We start from the raw sequence: 21,589 nt of genomic DNA, 5'->3' as shown, positions 1-21,589 counted from the left end.
TGCACATGAGGAATGTACATTTCTGTTGCATGTATACATTTTAAACTTACCTCTATCTAAAGTAATTTTCTTTTGTAGCCACTTCAGATGACTTTCACAAGGTTCAAAAACATATCCTGGGTGCTCAGTACAAATCACTTTATCATGCGAGTTAGCCGGCACAGAAGGTAAAAAATGAAGGGACTTGGAGCAAGGACAAGCGAATGTAATTATGATTGGAAGGCTACTACTCTCCAAAAAGAGCCGCTCAATTTGGGCTCTTATTTGACGCAAGATGCCTCTACACAGCAATTGGGAAATGCTTGCACTAGGAACAGAAGTACAGTAGATTCGAATACAATCAATGAATTCAGTGAAAACAAGGAAAGCGTTACCACCTACAATAAATGAAACCACGTTTTTGCAGCTCATCGTGCTTACTGATATCTTCCAAATTATCTCGCCGTCTTGAATTCCAGCAAGCATTGTCATTAGTCGAGGGAAAAAGCCAGGTGGTATGCACTTACACTTAGGCACTAAAAATAATGGGGCTACTTCCATATCTTTGGCTTGTGGGAGGAGGGTGCACATAGAACAAATTGCATCACAAATGTGGAAAGGATTTGAACAAATCGGGAGTACTTGAAGTAGAGAGGGAATGAAGTAGCCTTCAGCTGACAAGTTCATTATTAGGTGGTGCTCTCTAAAAAAGCTAAAAATCCATTCACGATCAACCCCTGTCCTGCTCATAGTCTCGTCAAGAAGCGTAAAACCGACATCATTATTCAGTATGCCATGTTCCTGAAGGTTTTTCCATTCACCAGGGAAACTAATGAATGTTTTTGGGTTAAGAAGAGTGCCTAGAATAGATAGCAGATGTCTTGATTCCACAATTACATAACTGTTTAGAGATTCTGTCTCACGGTACCACAGAAATATTCCTAGTTCATGAAAATAACTTAGAGCTGCACTTGAGCTGATTTGCTGCTTCTTTGCTATTTCGTTAGCTTTACTAAGGGTTACAATGCCTGTGCAGGGCCGTTGTAATCGTGATTCATTTTCCAAGTCAAGTTTGTATGCAATCCATTTCAAAGGTATCTTTGTCTTTGTGAGCTGCGTTTCCGTGATTATCTTCTCACGTAAATCTTTAATACCAGGGTCTTCACAGGAATCTCCTGATTTAGTGTTGTCTACTTCAAACACAGTGTCATCATAGCTTGGGCAAAGGGACCTTTCAACAAAATTAGTTGGAAGCAAATTTTTCTTGAAATCATTGTACTTTCCCCTTACGGCATTGTCTTGCATCATCTTGTCCTTAAAAGTTCCAATTAAAGCGACTTTAGGAAAAAGGCTTATATCATCAGCAGCATTTTGAAACAATGCATTTTTTACTTCATTAGGTAGTTGAATAAACCTTTGATTCATATCAAATGCAAAGAACTCCAAAAAAGCAAGGCATCGTTTAATGTACTCTTTGCAAGTATATGGAGATTCACTTTCGCTCTCAAGTGGACAAGTGGGTCTTGTAACAGCGTTAGAATCATTCGAAAAATCACTGATACGAAACACAACGCCATAAATGGATCTGAATTTGGCGAAGCAAGGAAGAAGATCCTGAAACATTGGCTGGCCCCCTGTGTCCCACAAAGTAAGAAACACCTTATCCTTCTCACTACTGTATACTGCATCATTACGTTGGAAAACTGGGATATTGGTATCAGGCAACAATTCAACTGTTTGTACAAATAGAAGCTCATGTTCAAATAGGATAGTACTGGTTTCATTCTTGGCAAATAAAAGGTTTTGTAGATGCTTTCGAATTGAGGTCTTTCCGACTCCAGTGTGCCCGATAAGGATCATATTCAAATGTGATACTTCCTGAAACTCCGAGTTGCTTACTACATCAATCATTTCTAGCCTTGTCTTCTCCAAATCTACGGTGAGAAAATTACATAGTTATAATTATGTGAACAATATTCTTGAATATTGCTGACTTACCTCGAATGTATTCAACCTCTTTAGCAACTTGTGATACATCACGAGGGCGTAAACGCTCATCATCTGACAACCACTTGTGCTTAAAAATGTTGTATAGTACATGACTCTCGGGTAGCTCCGATTTTTCATCATTGCTTTCACGATCTAACAAAATTGTTGTTCTTCTAAGCCATATCAAATCTGCTGAAGATACTGCGGCTGCGTACTCCTGAGCACGTGGAAAGTATGATTGCTTATACACAGGGAAAAACTGTGCAATTAAGTTGCCAATACTTTCTTCAACGTGTATAAAAACTGAGTTTTCAGTTCCTCTGAAATAGGCAGAAGTATCATTCTGTAGACTAGCAAAGCCCTTAGCAATGTCCAATAAAAATGAAAGCTGTTCCATTTCAGACAAGGCACTACGAGATGAAGAAAGATAATCATTGATTGTCTTCAAATGTACTTGTCTAAGTACAATTATTGGATTATGTGAAAGCTCGTCATCCAAATGTATGCAATCGGCTTTCACTACATGCTCGTGTTTGTTTTCCAGAATGTAGTGAGCGTACTCAGTGTAGCTTGATTTGGTTTCTTCTGCCTCATACTTTAAAACAGTGCATGGTTGACCATTATGCAAACCCGTCCACAGTGTGCAAGGAGATACATCAACTTTAACCTTGTCTAAAAGTTCCAAGTTTTTTTCACAAGCGCTGAGTAAGCCATGATCATGTCTAAAGAGGTACCGATCACCGATTCTGACTGCAATAATGTTATGTTCTCTTAAGCTACGCACCTGATACGGTGATAATTTCTTTAGCTTCATGATGTATTGAGGTGCTCGAAACACTAGTTCAGTACAACCTTCTATAACTTTTTTGAAAACCAAATGATACTTACCCAAACCAATAGCGTTGGCAAACACACTCGTTAAGTGTTCAATTAGTGGCTGTGACAATTCTTTATAATCAATATCAATCTTACAAACAACTTCGGTCTGATATTTGGGGGCTTTACCACCGTTGTCTAAATAAAGAAAACATCTACGATAGACAATATCTTTAAACGAACTCTCATAATTCTCTAATTTCGAATCTTTCTTCCGAAAAAGAAATTTTTTCCGCAGCCGTGCTATCAAATCATAGTTGTACCAAGTACAGTATCTTTCTTGCAAAAAATAACTAAGTTTATAGAAATCTTGCACAGAGTTGAAATCACCAGATAGATTTACTTCTTCCTGAGAGAGTATAGCCAGAAAACGCCAATCAAGGGGAAATAGTGATCTCAGATAATACTTCACATTTTCAATATCCACTTTCCTCTTCTTTAGAGTTTCGAATGTGTGGGTCATTAATTCAAGAAACATACCATGAATTCTTCTTGATTGGTTCAGTAGAGATTCTTTAAATCTGTTTAAATCACAGATCACATCGTCAGACAACTCTTGACTAAAACCAATTTTAGGAAATGGATACTGTTCTTGATTAGGGCATTTTTTCCCTAGTACACGATCCAGTAAAGAGCAGTGATCACAGCCACAAGCAAAACGCACATACGTTCGCTTCATATTAAAATCCGATGATTGGCACAGATTTGGCCTTTCAGCTGTTGTAAGAGATAGATTTTTTTGTTTAGGGACTGCATAAAATTATGTATAGATTACATGGATGCACTGGTGATGATTGGTACAGCATTGAGTATGTGTTAATATACAGGCATGCATATAATATATACGTGTATATGTTAATATACAGGCATGCATATATATACGTGTATATGTTATGCTCTATTCGAATATCAGTTATAATAACAATCACCACATTAATAATCTGTGATTGTGGATGAGGCTCACATAAACAGTTGCTATACGTATAAAAATAACTCGTTAGTATAATACTCACCATTTTTCCCAGCCACGTACTGACACACATGATCAGCTATCAATCCTTTATCAAGACTCACTAAGATGCTCAACAGAGATTTGTATGTCGCTTTCGAAGGATTGTGTCCTCGCCAGTAAGACAAGCACATAATCATTGCAGCTTGAATGTTGTGATTTCCCTTCAGTTTCACATCGCCTTGTTCAGAAGGAGTCAAACCCATCTTGCAAATATAGAGCTCAATCCCATCAAAATATTCAGCCAAGTGGGGGAAATCAGCTTCCTTTATTTCAGTGTTGAGTTGCTTATCAGTGACATTGTGTCTTTTCATTAGCATTAGAATACCTGCACAGAAAAGTATAACTATATAGGTTGCGTACACATTCGGCACGCAATGCGCATCATAGGTGCGAATGCGTTCAATTGGGTTTCAATGCACATAAAGAAGGGTATGCATAATTATATGGTGTGCATGCAGAGAGATTGGATGCATGTGTGCATGCACAATTCTGTACAGTCGATGCATGCATGCGTGCATGCATGCATGGATATATATAACCATATAATTATATGGTTCGCATGCAGTTGCATGTATTAAACAATTTCCCTAGGTATATATGAGAGCTTTAATGTCCATTGGCATTAAAGCTCTCCTATATACCATATAAGAAACATTTAATGCTTGGCACTAAACCTCTCCTAAAGTAATAATTATAAGAGAGTATATAGTAGTGCCCCCAGTCATTAAGAATCTCCCATATTAATAATAGGAGAGATTTAGTGCCCTCAGTCATTAAGAATCTTCCATATTATTATAGGAGAGATAATTCCAAAAGTCGACAGAGCTCAAAAGTATAATTATTATATAACTGTTAAAAATACTTGTTAAAGAAATCTGCGCCAAGAATGAAGTACGCCTATACACTGTTGAGCATAGCAAGCACTCTATGCTGTGGAGGAGAATGGAAGAGCACAAGAGCTACCAAAAATGTTGGGAAGTACTTATAATTCCAACGGGAACAAAATCCAATTAGGCGAATGAAAAAGAGTAAACGATCCTCAGTGTTTCTGAATGTCTTTTTTGCAGATCAATGATTATCCTATACTATACTCCATCTATATATCCCTAGCCTCTCACACAGCTAGAGCTCCTCTGTCAGTGTCACACCTGCAACTGCGCAAATTGGGTACGTGGGAACTACGGCATGCGTGTGTGCATTACCAGGTGCGCTTTATAATTGGCAAACCTCACCTATATAGATTTGCCGAATTGATAAAACATTTCATTTCGGGTAATAATTATTAGTAACACAATTGAGTATATATAATCAACTGAAGGCCATATTTAGTATTATTAGATTATTGTTAATATTATTTACAAGAATAATAATTATATTATTGCAGTGAATATTCTGACCTGCATGCATGTATACATTCGAATTCATCTAAGTATGTATAATTATATATTATAACAGTACAATCAGAGGAGGTACGACACACGGTTAAGCTCACGTGGCTGCTATTGAAGGCAAGAAATAGCAGAGAAGAAAGAAGTCGTTAAAAATGCATTCCAATGACGACGTTCAACTGGTGGCAAGTAAGCGCCATAAAGAGACAAGTTTATAGAGCATAAAACTCTGTAAATTTGTTGCTGGCTAGTATAGCTAGAGTTTTACAAGTAGAGATTAGATTTGTTGTAACAACCAAGGCTCAGATGTTGGCAGTGATCCTATCCTGAATGCAGGCACAGAATACTTATTGAACACTCAATTACATTGTCGTACCTCCTCTACAGTACAATGTATTGAAACTGTATAATTATTCTCAAGCCGATATAATGTATTACAGTCACCTTTTTCATTTACTAGTGTTGGTATACTTGGTGAGGGTCCAGGAGGACCCAGTGCTACTGATAATGAAGTCCTAGTTGGCACTAGTGCATCCTCGGTAGGCTGCTGAGATGGAACAGAGTCTGGCACTAGAAACCGTTCTTGAAATCCTACTCTTGGCAGATCAGCTGCATATATAATTGAAAAGTATATACATACAGCTTCATGATGATACACCGCAGCCTAATTCGTAAACTACATAAAGTCTGATCAATTAAAAATGGCTCTCTTAAAACATCCGAAAGCCATTCAACAAACCTTTAAGATAGGAAATAAAACCATGCATTTTTCAGTATAATAATTAGCATTGAGGTGGTTCATAGCTGATTATTATAAGCCCCTTAATCATAAAACCAATAAAATTATAATCATTGCAAAAAACAGTGATGTACTCAGTGTGGAAATATCCAGTGTTGCAGAGTCTGACATTGAAGCGCTCGTAGCTGCTATTGAATCCTTGGTCAGCTGCTGAGAAGGAACAGGGTCTGGAATTACTGGAGTTTGTACTTGAGATGATGGTGTCGGGGCTGTACAGTTGGTAATAGAGTTCATGCATCTATAAACAAGTTTATGATCACAATAATAAAATAGTAATGCAGGTTGTGCTCCCCACGCATCCATGCACTACGGATTACTGTGCCGGATGGGGAGAGAGCTATTATACAGGCATGTATAATTGTTCTACAAAGCCTGACACTAATTATTATTATGATACTATGGAGTCTGTGCCTGTCTGAAGTTTAGCAAGGCCCTAAAGTTGCCATGGTTTGTGCTTGCCGACTGTGCACCTTCTACATCTGTACCACTGTCACAATGACCACGAAGAGCTAGATTTTGTCGACTACACAAGAAAATTGTCTGAGCTATAACTAATAAACTAAACCTTTTCTTGACAACTGCTCACTGACAAAATAAATGCATCACTTCCTGGTGGGCATATTCTCAAGGCAAATTAGCCAATGCAGAAACTTTCTTTCAAAAGTGGGGGTGGGCGGTAGTACATATCACAAATGATTACTATACGTATTAGAAACTCACATAATTGCACCGGTGGGGGCTCTTCTGCTGAATGATGCTCATCACTTGAAGGGGGCTCTTCTGCTGAAAGATACTCATCACTTGAAGATGAATGATCTACAATGACATACATAATTTGGAAATCTATCATGTAATAACTTTAGCACCACATAACCATAACAAAATCATTACCATGTTGACAATATTTAGACCTCAGCTCCGTGGCCAGGTCTCTCAATGACATTTTATCAAGAGCATCAGCGATTTTCTCCCAATCAAATTCGTACAGTTCATGGTTATTAGCAATGTACTGAAGCAGGGTATTTTTCTGTTTGATGACGTCTGCATGAAATTAGGAGAGAAGTATTAATTATAGACATGATGGGAGGATGCCTGTTTTTTTGTTATTGATACAGATCAGTCGTTGCCTATAATATACCAATCGATCGCAAATGTCCATGGGTCAGTGGGTTCGGATGGCAACAGAATCATTCTAATTACAGTGCAAAGTAGCTATAGCTATGCCCTCTAACCGTCACTCTTCTCAGCATTTAGCTGTCAAACAGCCTAAGAGACAAGTTTAATGTAGCAAGTCCATTGAACTGGAGAAAGATCACCAAACACTACCATGACTGTGTTGTGAATCTGAGCAAAACAAGCACATCTACAACCAGTCCTGATGAAGATGAGTCAACCATTTCACTGGCTGAATACTTTATAGGATGGTTCAATGACTAAACTTTGACTTGTGTATATTAATAATTAGACTGTCATAATTATTTATATCATATTTTATCAGAATGAACGTCAATGAGCTATAAATAATAATGCATGGTAGATCCATGTCTCAGGGCATCAGACCCTAGACTTTCCTCATTAGTCGGGCCTTGCGACAGTCATGGCAGAACAAGAAACTACAATGACAGAGCATTTTGGATATATGGTCTGACATAAGTCAGTTCCTGTCAGATTTCTTATAATCCACACTGTAACGTGTGAGTAGTTGTACTTTTGACAGTATAGACTATCACTATTCCGGCTTTCTCTGAAGTACGGCCACCTCGATATACCGGCCATTTGGTTTGGCACGGAATACTAGTAGCTAGATGTTTACTACACAAAACTCACCCTGAAATGCGGCCACTCGCTATTCTGTATACTGGTTAGTGCTGGCTGCCCCCAAACAAAGTTTTTAATATGGCCAGATATGACATTTTGGCAAATAGAGAGCATAATGATTCATTAAGAATCACGGTTATTTCAGAGAGCATAATGATTCATTAAGAATCACGGTTATTTCCTGGAAATGCGGCCACCTCCTCAAGAAAAAAATGATTCTGCCAGGAGGATGATCTGGATCTTGGATATTATTTCTCACACATGGGGAATGAGCGCGCATGCGCATTACATCCACAGGAATAATTAAAGGGTGTGTCCAAAGAGATCAATTTCACAAATGGCTACTGCTCGCTACTGCTAGCTAGCTAGCTGTTTTAACAGATACTTTCTGAGTCTTATTGTAGCTAACAAAAAGCTAGCGCTTTAGTGCAAGGCTAACTCATATGTTAAAGAAAGTTTGTGCAAATAGATAATGATATAAAAGATTCTGAAGAGACTGCAACAGCCTTCGATGTGAGTCAAACTAGCCATAACTCGAGAAAGAAGCTTTAGTTTGCTAATCTACGAATCAAAATCCAAGAGAATGTGGCTAGAAGCCTATAGAAGCTGTTAGCTTTCGTCGCATTGCAACCGTTGAGCAGTTACAGCTGGAACAGACACACAAACACACACACACAGTCAGCTTTACCGTATCCCTCGTGCGGCTACGCCTCGAGGCATAACTACTAAGTAGAGTAGCAACACTCTATGGACAAGTTACGCTACGCACTCTTCTGAAAGGCTGCAATGGCATTCCAAGTAAGCAAAACTACCGTAAGACCTCGATTTAAGGCGAACCTCCAAATATGCGACACCCAGGAGCTTCAGCAATTTTCTGACCTCTAAAAGTAGCGACAGCTGCGTTGACAATTATTTTTTAATGTCACGTTCTAAATGTAGCCACTCCCTAGCCTCGATTGTAGCCCACTGGAAAATCAGTGTTTCTAAGCGGCCTAAAATCGAGGCAAGTAGACTCTGTAAAGTTACCTCCAATTAGATGTGACCCTCTAAATATGCGACACCAGGACTTCAATATAATTTTTCAACCTCCAAAAGAAGCGACCTCTGGCTTCGTAATTAGTAAAAAGTGTCGCTTTAAATCGAGGTCTTACGGTAGGCATAACTCGAGAACGAAGCATTATTTTGCAAATCCACGAATTAAAATCCAAGTAAACATGACTAGAAGCCTATAGAAACTCTTACTTGCACTTAATTGATCCTTGAGCAGCTGTAGCAGCCTACACACACACACACACACTCACACACACAAACACACTACTGTATACCTCGCTTGCGCATGCGCACCGAGGCATAATTACATGTATATAGAGAGCACTCGCAACAGTGCATTAACTAATACCAAGGGCGTATGAGAGAAGAGGGCATGCAACAGCTTGCGAGCAAAAACTGTAAGTGGGCGGTGGAATTTACTGGAAAAGTACAGTAATATCTAAAAATAGATTGTAGGTGTGTCTGATTTTGTGTAAAGTACATGTAGCAGATAGCTATAAATAGATCGAATAAAGTTTTTACTCGCACGTTGGACTAATAGTGAGTTGCATGCCCTCTTCTCTCATACGCCCTTGCTAATACTTAATGCGTGCATGCATAGCACATACCATTTGGATGAAGTTTGTCCAATACCAACTGAGGAATGCCCAAGTGTTCACCAAAAAGACGTGGATTAGTCAACTCAACTAATTCTTCATGAAGAGTTGAGAGTGTCAGTGTTGTAAGAACAGGGCCAGGGTTAGTTTCGATATCTCCAGCTATAATCAGCAACAAAAAATCCACCTCCAATATTTGTGGTGTCTTGTCCAAACCGGTTGTCCAGGTTATATCTGTTAAACAACGTTTGTTGCTGTTACGATACTTTCTCAACTCTGTCCGAAAGCATGTTCTTTTCTCCTTGTGATCAGAGAAGAGTTTACACAAATATTGCTCCATCGGGAGTGCAGTACAGTTAATGGTCTGAACAAAACCTAGAGAAAGAGGGTGGTACAATGGACAATGATACATGCATGCATGCACTAAATAATTATGACACATGTAAAATTGAGTTGCTATAATAATTATAATTATATATAGGAATGGGAACATACCATGCAAAACAATACCAAAAAGAATACTGTATAGAAACTGGATTATTACGCATGCGCTCATGGGGTCAATAGCAGAGCTCTATACGCTTATATTCGAGAATGCTCCTAAAATGCAGTTATTTTTGAGCCCCACCCAGTAAAACTGGATGTCTCTGTGATGAGACCTAACTCGTAAGCTAGCTAGAAAGTGAGCAAGCAAGGCAACTCTAACTGGATCTATTATGTTACAGTTCATATTTTACAGATTCATTATCATATTGATCAGGAACTGCAGAACAAAAAGACCTCATCTTTGTCTCACATTCTCTCAGCATGATCAGACAAACAGCATATGCCCAGAGAGTCATTCCAGATGGATATAATTACAGCTATGCCATGCACTGTACAAGCTAGCCTCAATTCAAGGCCGAGTAAAATACGGTTTCAAATTACCCAGAATATGGGTAATTGTACTACGTTATAGTTAGAACATGGGCATGAGGTATCTATGTGTTATAGTGTCCCAAAGCTCGAGGGCTTTAGCCCGAGGGATGAGGGACACTATAACCATAGATACCGAATGCACATGTTCTAACTGATTTAGATCCCAAAACCTATTGGCTACTAGAAATGCACTAGCTTAGCAACAGTCAACCTATATAAACAGCCAACCTAGCAACTGCATCATTATTCTTTTGAAAACTAATATCTGAAGTTGGCATCTCTGTGTCTCTACTAAATCTGTGGTCTCTATTCAAGTCAACCCTGTTCCTTCACCTCAGTTTGATGGACAAAATTATAGTCCTAGCTCCACCCACAAAACGGAAACATCCAGCTCCTCCCCCAGTTTTGCAGCAAACAAGCCCAGCACACTTCCCAAGAAACGAGCGGCTCTCACAAAGCGAAAGGAAGACACTTATAAGCTATAATTTGCAGCAAACAAGCCCAGCAAACGAGCGGCTCCTATACTACTCTTGAACAAAGCGAAAGGAACTTTAGGAAGAAGCCAAAGCTAGAATCCCAGCACTTCCATACATCCAGCTCCTCCCCCATGCAGCCTTGCAGCAAAAAAGCACAGAACACTACCCAAAAAACGAGCGTCTCCTACTGCTTTCGAACAAAGCCAAAAAAAGAAACTAGAGCTTCTCTCTTTCATTCTAGTTCTGTTATACAAAGCATCTAGCTACAATAATTTTTATGTTATTACATGTGTATCTTCTTGTAAATCACAATACAATGTACAATGTTGTAGTTTGTAGCCCAGAGCAATCTATAGTACCGGTACTATAGCTCATAGTTCCCTGCTAAATACACTCAAATGGGATCTAAGAACGTAAAACCTTAGTAAATTACACAGGAAATTAGTCCGTTTACTAAGAATTATTATCTTCCGTAATACTTTATCTCTACACAGAGAAAAGAGGTGTGCTGTTTTAGACCCTGAGCGTGTGCTATAATGATTAGCACCGTGGTGTGCTAAACAGTGATTCAGCACACTACATGTGCTGTTTTGTAGGCATATAGCACAGCCTACGTGTTGTATTGGTGTGCTTTTTCATGGCTTGTAATTTTGATGTTCAATTAATGTGCTAAATGGACTGTGCTAAATGTAATGGGTGTGCTGAAACAGGTACACATGCTAATTCAGCACAGTGTGCTGTTTTCAGTACCAAATAAGGGCATGCAGTACAACAGATGTGCAGCTGTAGCTGCATAGCAACAAAGACTTTTTTTTTATTTGCTGTTCTTGCAAAGAAGAAAATAAGTTGAGTTTAGACATGGTTTGAGAGCTGTTTGACAAAACTGTGGAACTAGGTAAGTTTCCCTCAACATGCTGAACAATGCTGTACAATCTAATTACACAGCTATTGTATAATAATTATTGTACCAGGGTGTCATACAGTACACAGGGGGAGTATCCCCTCTGGCTCCAACCCCCCCCCCCCCCCCCCTAAAATTTGCATTCAGGTATTAGTAATGGTGTATGACTGAGTATCCATAGCCTGTATACTAACCAGGGTATTGAAATAACATGCAGTTGATTTTTTTTAAAAGAATGCCTTATATTTCCCCCCTCTACTTTAAAATCCTGTATGACACCCTGTAATAATTATGCAGGAAGGACAAGCAAGTAAAAGGTTGAATGGGGCTCAACAAAGTGGATACCAATTGAAGCTTATATTGCCCAAGTTTCATAGCACAATAAGTGAGTTATTTACTTCTTCTAATGAAAGCACCGCGGGTGCTGATGCCTCGGTGGAGGTGCCAAAGCTACATAACATAAAACTACTAATAGCTAGCTTTTATACACACATTGATTGATGATAATTATTATTGCTGTGCATGCAATCGCAGGGAAACTCAAATAGTGGGTAGTGATCGACCCATGATTGTTGTTAAAAACGATTGATGCCTAAAGTTCAAGTCTAAAATTAATGGCTGTAAGTCAGCAGAGCCTCGCAGCTCTCTTCTCACTCTTGCAGCTACCAATAGCTAGCGTTCTAGTGCAGAACTAACTACTAAGTAGAGTAGCAACACTCGGTGAACGAGTTTTGCTACGGACTCTTCTGAAAAGGCTGCAATAGCATTCCAAGTAAGCAAAACTAGGCATAACTCGAGAACGAAGCTTTATTTTGCAAATCCACAAATAGCAAGCCAAGAAAACATGACTAGAAGCCTATAGTAACTCTTACTTGCACTTCCTTGAGCAGCTGAAATAGTCTACACACACACACACACAAACACACTACCGTATACCTTGCTTGCGCATGCGCACCGCAAGGCATAATTACAGCGCCACTCTAATTGAAGGGCCAAATTCACAAAATAAATTATCCAATTAAGCGCCAAGTTGCTAGCGCTTACATAATTAGAAATAACGCATCCTTAATTCGAGGCTACATGTACAACTGATCTGATAGCCTCGTGGAAACAGCTATACTAGAGTACTCTACGTTGCTAAAGCACCACTCTAAATAATATTATAAGTGCCGAACTGGAATTATGGTTTTCTTGTGCGCCACTGAAAATCTTTAGCGGCGCTGTAATTAGAAGAAAGACTGTATAGTAAGTGTGTTTGTTTGTGTGTGTATTTTCACTTGGATGCCATGGCACTGCGTTTACAGCTAGCTAGGATAGATAGCCTCAGCAAAAAAAGTGATTTGTTTTGACAGATTTTCAAATGGTAAAAAGCTTAGTTGGGTAAAAGCTAAGAAGTATAAATTAAACCTTGTACACATGCATTGAAGCTAGCTAAATACAGTTTCATTTTGAAGCTTGATACATCAAATGCGCACTATACAGCCACGCTTGAGTTCTGGCTTCTTTACTGTGAGACTACTCTGGTCCCGGTGAATGTCCGGAGCGCTATAGCTATTCGTTAACACATAAAACTTAGTTTCATTGCATGCATGTCTGACCAAGAACCACTGCCGCTTTCGACTGTACTTGTCATAGCGTACGTTGCACTTTTATTGTATAGATGCAGTAAGCGGTCAATATAAGTTCCGTTTATGTAGTACGCCAGTACGTTTACACTGTATTAAAAGCGTTGCAATTTACCGTTGCACATTGCAAGTATACGTTTTGCAAAAAACAAACAAAGAGACAATCCTAGTCACCTCGAGTATCGTAGCTAGACTAGTTACTTAGCTATATGCTGTACATACTTGATGCTATGTTTCAATATAATTATATTGTACATTGTACATTTATAATTATTGTACATACTAGATCTACTGCTTTTCACGTGTACATTATAGTTGTGAGACGCCAACTGCCCAGAGGGAAACCACGCCATTCGCAAAAGTTCCCCTAATTCCCTCTCACGTCTAAAGTTCTTTCAAAATGGTGGTCGTACTTTTTTGAAGGCACTATGATTATTGTTGTAAGAATTGATGTGAAAAAACATATTCCAGGATGATGTTGAAAGTGACACGTGTTGGAGAGAGCATTATACTGGACACCCTTGTATGACCAGACCACTGTAAAGTATCGACACAATTGGAGGTATGTATTATTATGCTGCTGTATTGCCACAATGTTTTAATTTAATGGTATAGTGGCTTCACCCAAAAAAACAATTGCAACAGTATACCATACTTTGACTTAAAGCCCCTCTCAAGTATAGTTCCCTTTCAAGTATAGTTATCTGCCTATATACGTATATAGCGGTCAATATAATAAATTATCCCATTTCGTTTACGTAGTACGTTTAAAGCGTTTCCGTTTTGATACTGTATTAAAAGCGTATTTTACTGTACTGTTGCTATATACCATTGCACTTTATAAATGTGGTGTGCTGTGTTTATGAATGCAAAGTGACAATCCTCTAGTAACATATATAATTATGGTTATACCCAGCTAAATTATGCTTAGCCTATAGTTCTACATAGATCTAACAAGAAATAGAACGCACCATTCACTGCACTACTTAGCATAACTGCTATAGCTAACTTACATGTAGCAAAGCTAGCAAGCTGCAAAATGTCATGATTACTATAGCTGCATGGGTGGCCAAAGTAATTTTAACAACAGAAAAAAGCTCTTATCTTGAGCGTCCTTTTTAGCGTTTAATTTGCGCTGTATCAGTGTATTATGCACGTACTACGTAAACGGAACGGGGACTTTATATTTACCACTTTGTAAGCTCATAATTGATAAAAATTGCTGCTACGGAAATCCCAAATTTCCTTGTGCACAAAACGATTTTCGATTGCCACACACGTCCAAATTAATGCAAATCAATACTGCCACCTGTAGCATATTGTCTCTGTCGGCTTTGCAGCTGTAGCTGTTCCTATTCAGCTAACAGTTCTATCGATATATTATATAGGACAACGCAGTTTAATTAAACTTTCGTATTAAGCTTTGTTGTTTAGCCCTTACAACGAGTATTGTCGGTGGAAGACAGCTTCTCAATCTGCTCTCTATAGGAGATAATTGATGGGCCCGAATATTGATGCTGCTCTATAATAGCACAACAAGAACTCTTGCATTATCATAGTCTCGCAAACTTAATTGTGCGTAAAAACGACTATAATGAGAGTTCATTAGGAAGAGTATGCAACTCCCACTAACCGTAGTAAGCATTCTGTCTAACTTACATCACAACCACATGCTGTTGTATAAACTGTAAAATCTTAAAATTATCTGCATGAATGGATGAATAAAAGTTAGTGATGATTACCACTAATTGCTTTTTCTTATCAGCATTGTTATTGTTATTGTTGTATCTCAAGTGGCTGTGGTTACATGCAATAGTGAGTTTGCCTCCTGTGTACAGTCAGAGATACAAAAGAAAGGGGATTGGAAACGAAATTTTTACGAAATTTTTGCGTGAAGCATTCCGCGTTATAGGGCGTGGCTAAAACTACAAAGGATTATATTTATAGTCAGCATGCTCATTACCTGTCTTGACTGCTCTACAATGTGCTGTACATAGAAACAGTGAAATTGATCATTTTTAATGTTGATTTTTCTAAAAAGTAAAGAGAATTTAGCTCTAAAAAGTCGACTAAGCAACGCAGCCACTATTACTAGACAAATAAATGCTATGCAAGAAGAAATAGCCTTTACTATGAAGTCGTAGGAGGGACAGGCCCGTGGTGTGTCTAAAAGTATACTAAAGCAGTTTAAAGGACTATACTGCAAACGTTTATGAACAGTACAGCTTATTTATAGCATGAAGCCATTCTATGTAGCACTTAGATACATAATAACCAAGTCAAGCAATGTCCTTTGCTGTTTTGACTTCACAGGAGGGACAGAGAAAAGTTGACATAGAGTAATTCAAGCTAAACTCAAAAAAATTGGAAACAGAGTAAAGACAACGGACTTAGAGCTTGTCAGTGGTATAAGCTTACTTCTCTCAAGTATCTCCCAGGCCCTGAGTGATCTCTAGTGGATAGGAGAGCTAGAAACCAGGGATACAAAACTTTTCCATGTAATTATTTGCGAGCGCAATAATTACACGGAGTGCTTCACCGGATGTCAGTCCTTTTACATAGGGCGTGGGCGGTCGTTTCCAATCCCCTTTCTTTTGTATCTCTGGTACAGTCTATTGGAGTAGCGTACTCTTCCTCTTGGTCCTAGTGTTATATGACTCTTTCTGTAGCTACAATTCTTTGCTTTTGCCTCATGTACTGTTTTATGCACTCGGCATTTGTCATGGATCACAGCAAAGGCTTTTCTTATTTCGCCCCATAATAATTATAAGTTTCATTGCAATGCTGTGAATAACCCCACCACCTATCAATAGACTAGTGAATGCTATCAGTGGAGAGGGGGGGGGGGGTGGAACAACCTTACTTTATTCATGCTATGAATGGATGAGTGATGTCTTATTTCGCCCCATAATAACATTGCAATACTGTGAATAACCCCACCCCCTGTCAACAGACTAGTGAATGCTATCAGTGGAGAGGGGGGGGGGGTGGAACAACCTTACTTTATTCATGCTATGAATGGATGAATAAACGTTAGTGATGTCTTATTTCGCCCCATAATAACATTGCAATGCTGTGAATAACCCCACCTCCTGTCAACAGACTAGTGAATGCTATCAGTGGAGAGGGGGGTGGAACAACCTTACTTTGTTCATGCCATGACTGATGTTATGTACCTAATCTATACGCACTTTAATTATTGTTATAATTCTACTGGCTTTATGTGACATATTTTTCTACTTCACGCATGCAGGTGATGCTGAGAAGTCAAAGGCAGTGTCTTACAATTGCAGTGAACTGAGTGCAGACTTGCTATGGTTAACTAACCATGTTTAAAAAAACCTTTCACTTTTGTATATCCTCATCGTTTGTTTAATACAATTTTAATACTGTATTGATGTATTGTTGTTTCTAATGTTTGAAATTGATTTAGCACAATACAATCAGCACAACTGTTTCAGCACATTAGAATTCAGCACATGTGCCGCCGGTTTAGCACATCAGGTTGTTTAGCACATGTGCAAACGTGCTAAAACTGGAGACATTCGTTTAGCATGGTTTTCTGTGCTAAATCAGCACGTCTTTTTTCTCTGTGTATGACTGAGTTCTGTGAAGCTGTGGCTTATGCCGTCTATTGCATTGGTCTAGAAGGCTTGAACACTAGTTTTAAGACAGAAGAGGCTCTCATCTACGTCTAGGATGGTCCTATAGCCGGGTTGTCTTCGCAAGTAGCAAGGAGGCACCATACATTTCCCATAGCCTGTACAGATCAAGGTAAGACATCCTGACCATACAACCGTCATAGAGGTAGATGAGAGCCTCTTCTGGCTTCAGACTATTGTGTGAAAGCCAACGCAATAGAGAGCTAAGCTGATGTAAAAAGGCCCTATCACCATGCAATAGGTACCAGGCCGTATTTTAATCGGCCCCTGGAATCGAGGCTATGTACAAGCTAGCGATATAAATTAGCTGAATCATATATAAATGGTGTTCGTTATGCAGGTTTTGGCAAAAGTTCATTAGGAAGAGTACGCAACTCCAATAGACTGTACACAAAAAGCATTCCTCCTATCTTACGTCACAGATACTGGCTGTTGTAACCGCAACTAGCAGGAAAGGCAATGAATAAAATTAGTAACTCGATTGCCTTTCTATACTGGCAGTTGTAAATGAATAACATTAGTGATAATTATCGCAATCATCACTATGTTATTCATTGCAAATTTGTTTATACAACAGCATGTGGTTGCGACGTAAGGTTGGAGAAACGCCCCCTATGGTTTTAAGTGGAGTTGCGCACTCTTCCTAATGAACTCTTGGTTTTGGTTATAATTATATATAATTATATGAAGGTTCCACTGTATAATTATAGCTATATGAATAAAATTATTATAAACAGCGGATCACGAATTGTAGCCAGACTAGCGGAATCCCCTGCATTCACTACTATCTATGGCTGAATCAATTCTAATATCCTTCGCATAATTGGAAAAGCGCTTCAATTTGAGTACAAAAAACCTGCAGTTATACTCTGCGCACTTAAGGCCCGGGTCCAGATTTTAACACCAAAATTTATACTATGTTCATACTGCTGTATTATTTGCAATATACAGTGTATGCTGCTTCAAAATGATCCAAAATGAAGCTCAATGTTTTCTTTTTCCAAAAAACTAATTAGCTTAATTCAATTATGCTAATTAGTCCCATAAATGATGATGACGTCATGCCACTTTCAGAAAGAGAAGTGCAAATACGGCGTTGAAGATGCCAAGATCAAGCTTCAAAAACAAGGCTAGATGAACATCTCATAGCTAGGTACTAGTATCCTTGATGGGAAGAGTAGGAGTTATTGTATTCTTGAGATACACAAAATAGCCTACCTCTAGGGTGGCTGTCAGAGCTAAAGAAGCTAGCATAGCTAAGAAAGTTTTGGACATTTTTACTTCCCATCAAGGAAACATAATCATAACAACATAATCTATCTTTTGAGGGCCTAAACAGCTACTCTTACCTTGTTTAAGTCCGCCGTATTTGTTGCCAAAGATAATCTATAATAGTTCTAGCAGCTAGCTAAGCAAATACATTGACCTTATGACGTCACATGCAATGAATAACATTAATAAACATTATGAATCTCATTAACACTACATGATCTACATGATCTACATAAAATGTAGGCAATGAATAAAATTAATCTTATCAGTGCCTGACCCAGGCCTTAACTGCCCAGAGTATTCGAGTAAGCGCTAATAATCCTGTTTAGCTATAGCTCGTTCCTACAGTCTTTTCAAAGTTTGAATGGGCTAGAGAAGCAGTTAGCAAAGCTCAAAATTTGTTTACAGCAGGAATTGACTACGTGGTTGGCAATTCAAACCTCTCAACAAAGACTACATCTTTATAACGGCCAAAAGGCTATTCCAATGGTGTTCGTTAATTATGGAGGTTTTGGTTATAATATGGAGGTTCCACTGCAAGTGTATATAGCTATGAAAATTATAAACAGCGGATCACGAATTGTAGCCAGACCAGCGGAATCCCCTGCATTCACTAATCTGGTCTATTGCTTCTCCCATGTATGCATCGAGAAAAACACTCAAGTGACCGTCTTATTCAAGGGGTAGTTTGTTTGTTTTAATACCATGACGTGTATAGCACACCCTCATGCATTGTGCACAACTATATAATCACAGTGAATCAAACCCAACATACATGCAGTACTGACTGCATGGTTGTCTATACAGCTGCCCCAACCATCGAACACCACAAACCTCAAAAATGTTACATGAGACCAGTCAAGCATTCATTTTAACCCAAGGAACTTGCCCCCAATTAAATTAGACTCACAAGCCGTCACTGTTGCAGGCGAACAGCTTGCGAGTCTACAATTAAATTGGTATTAGGCCATACCATGCATGAATATAATGCTCAAGTCCCATGAAACTCGCCCCCAAAGCATGGTTTAAGGTTACTACATTATACCTTCCTGAGCATTTCCATAGTGCCCCATTGAAGCTGCACAGTTCGGGCAACTCTTCATGTACTTGTTGTTGATGTTCAAATGAGGCCTTCGGCCTCTGAGTCTCCACCAGTTGACTCCAAGTAGAGTCTATAGACTCTAGACACTAGACACTAAGACTCTAGAGTTAGTCTAGACTCTATATATAGATCTAGACTAGTTGCAGCAGTGAGTATATATACACTTCAGTGTCTAATACATCTAGACCACTCCACAGCTAGCCAAACTGATCTCAGCTCATGATCTCTCTAGATTGTGTCACAGGATTCCAGGCTGGTCGCACATGTTAAAACACCCACACGTTACATCCGCATGCGCAAAGTAAAAGGATACGCCCTTGGCTTTTGGACAGTAACTCACTGTTGGTTGCAACATAGCCTCGATTCCAGCCCGAGTTGTTTCTAGCTAGGCCGACAACTAGGCCTGGTGTTGATTGTATCTGGGCGTGTATCTGGGCGTGGTTAGGAACCAAAAAACAAGAAGCAGAGAGATTTGCAAGAACAACACACCTATCTACATGGGCCGGCAGTGTTGGTCCTACCTACTACTAGTACTAGTTTGTAGTCCATCACAAAGGGCAGTGAGTGAAAGCAAGAGACTTGCCATACCATGTTGAAAACCATGGCAAAGACGTTTCTTCCTTCTGACAAGAGCTGGGCCTGTTCTGCAATGAGAGTGGGGCCTTCTTGTGAAGCAGACAATGTATACGTTAATCTGAACAACTTAAACTTGCAGTAGCTAGCTAGCTAGATAATCTATGGCTAGATTTCAGTTACTTCAGAGCATACACGGAGCTAAATTACGGTATTAAACTTATACGGTGAAATATGACAGGAAACAAAGTGTGAAGAATCTCTGCTTTGGTTTCCGGTTCCTGCCACGCCCAGATACAATCAATACCAGGCCGTATTTTTCAACTTCGTTCTATTAAAAAAAATCGGCCTGGGACCGAGGCTAGTTGCAACATAGATACTGTACACTCCGTGGATGTGAAACGTAGGTAGTATACGGGTAGATTACGGAGTATTTGTGTTCACTCACTGCAACGGCACCCAGCTGCAGAAATGGACACTTTTAGTGTTGTTTTTCTTGCACAGCTGCGCACTTGTGGCTTCAGTTGAGGAGAAGGCTTGCTGTACTCGTAGGTGGGAGGTAAGTCTATCATAGAGCATGTATATTGAGCCTACATTATTAGTGGATAGCCTTTTGGAGCTCATTTTTGTCTGTAACTTACTAGGTGACAAGTTTGTGGTTAGGCGATCTTTGGTTGGGTTTATGGTTGGAACATTTCGCTTTGCTTTCCTGTTAGTCTATGAAGTGAAGTACTGGGAGAATGTGTTCAGTACTTAAGGAAATGTATAAGGCTAGCAGCAAACTGAATGATAGGTCAAAAATAGGTGTTCAACAGTACCTATCTTGTGGTTAGGCGATCTTGCCAACAAAAAGCTCCATCACTTAAATGATGTGGTCATTCAATAATATAGATGTCCTTATACCAGGAGAATCTATTTTGACCCTCAGTAAATGTTTTGTTATTTCAGGAAAGCGTGTCTTTTTGTGGTGAACATGTTTACTCATACAAATGTACTGTATGATGATAATGCATACATGATCGTACAACAGCGGCCTGAGTAAATTATTATTACTAACATACTTTTTTAATTTAGGTAATGCTCTATCACCAAAGGAAGCGGAAAGGAGCATAATTATTCCCTGATGCAAGACTAACAAACAAGTGTACGAGCACAAGTAGCGATAAGACGAAGAAGAATCCTCCTTCAACTTTAAATCAGTTTTAGTTGTCCATTTAGTTGTCTATTACTAAGTCTATCTCCGTGCATGGATGCCTGCCTATATAATATTCTGTGTGCATACATGCTGTGCTATATATACAATGTCATCACAAAAATTAAGTCAGCAGTGTACATGTAGCTAGATCAGGTTCCAATATGATTTCTGCATTTCCACTTTCATTCATGAACATCTCTCTTGGCTCTCCCTGCGCAGATAATCAGTTAGCACTGGAAGAACTTGGACTGGGAGCTTCAGTTATCCAATCACTCACACGTAGTTACTGTTATTATTGTATCCATGCAGTAGATTCCGTATACTATACGGAATTCCGGATACTGGGTCCGTGTCATCC

General features: G+C 39.1%; 1 protein-coding gene and 1 long non-coding RNA gene across 5 annotated transcripts in view; one reads left to right on the top strand and one right to left on the bottom strand.

The window, feature by feature from the left end:
- The window catches only part of LOC135343006 (uncharacterized), a 36,866-nt gene extending 17,152 nt beyond the window's left edge, over positions 1-19,714 (bottom strand). For all 3 annotated transcript variants that reach the window (XM_064539908.1, XM_064539909.1, XM_064539910.1), the window contains exons 1-9: positions 19,407-19,714; positions 9,520-9,882; positions 6,935-7,084; positions 6,764-6,859; positions 6,118-6,252; positions 5,689-5,853; positions 3,858-4,181; positions 1,978-3,561; positions 51-1,913 (exon numbers count right to left, since the gene is read on the bottom strand). In XM_064539908.1, coding sequence (XP_064395978.1) covers positions 51-1,913; positions 1,978-3,561; positions 3,858-4,181; positions 5,689-5,853; positions 6,118-6,252; positions 6,764-6,859; positions 6,935-7,084; positions 9,520-9,882; positions 19,407-19,464 — 4,738 coding nt within the window. In that variant the 5' untranslated portion in view covers positions 19,465-19,714. The remainder of the gene's footprint in view (positions 1-50; positions 1,914-1,977; positions 3,562-3,857; positions 4,182-5,688; positions 5,854-6,117; positions 6,253-6,763; positions 6,860-6,934; positions 7,085-9,519; positions 9,883-19,406) is intronic.
- LOC135343021 (uncharacterized) lies at positions 11,392-17,155 on the top strand. 2 transcript variants are annotated; one of them, XR_010397032.1, is made up of 4 exons: positions 11,392-11,796; positions 12,100-12,187; positions 13,899-13,989; positions 16,681-17,155. It is a non-coding gene; the product is annotated as an uncharacterized LOC135343021 (long non-coding RNA). The 2 variants fall into 2 exon arrangements; XR_010397033.1 differs by having other exon boundaries at positions 11,392-12,000.
- Positions 19,715-21,589: the final 1,875 nt, after the last annotated feature.

This window comes from Halichondria panicea, chromosome 10, assembly GCF_963675165.1.
Source record: "Halichondria panicea chromosome 10, odHalPani1.1, whole genome shotgun sequence".
In the NCBI taxonomy this organism is placed as follows: Eukaryota; Metazoa; Porifera; class Demospongiae; order Suberitida; family Halichondriidae; genus Halichondria; species Halichondria panicea.
The sequence above is the reverse complement of the archived record's forward strand: the minus strand, read 5'-3'. Positions and strand labels throughout refer to the sequence as shown.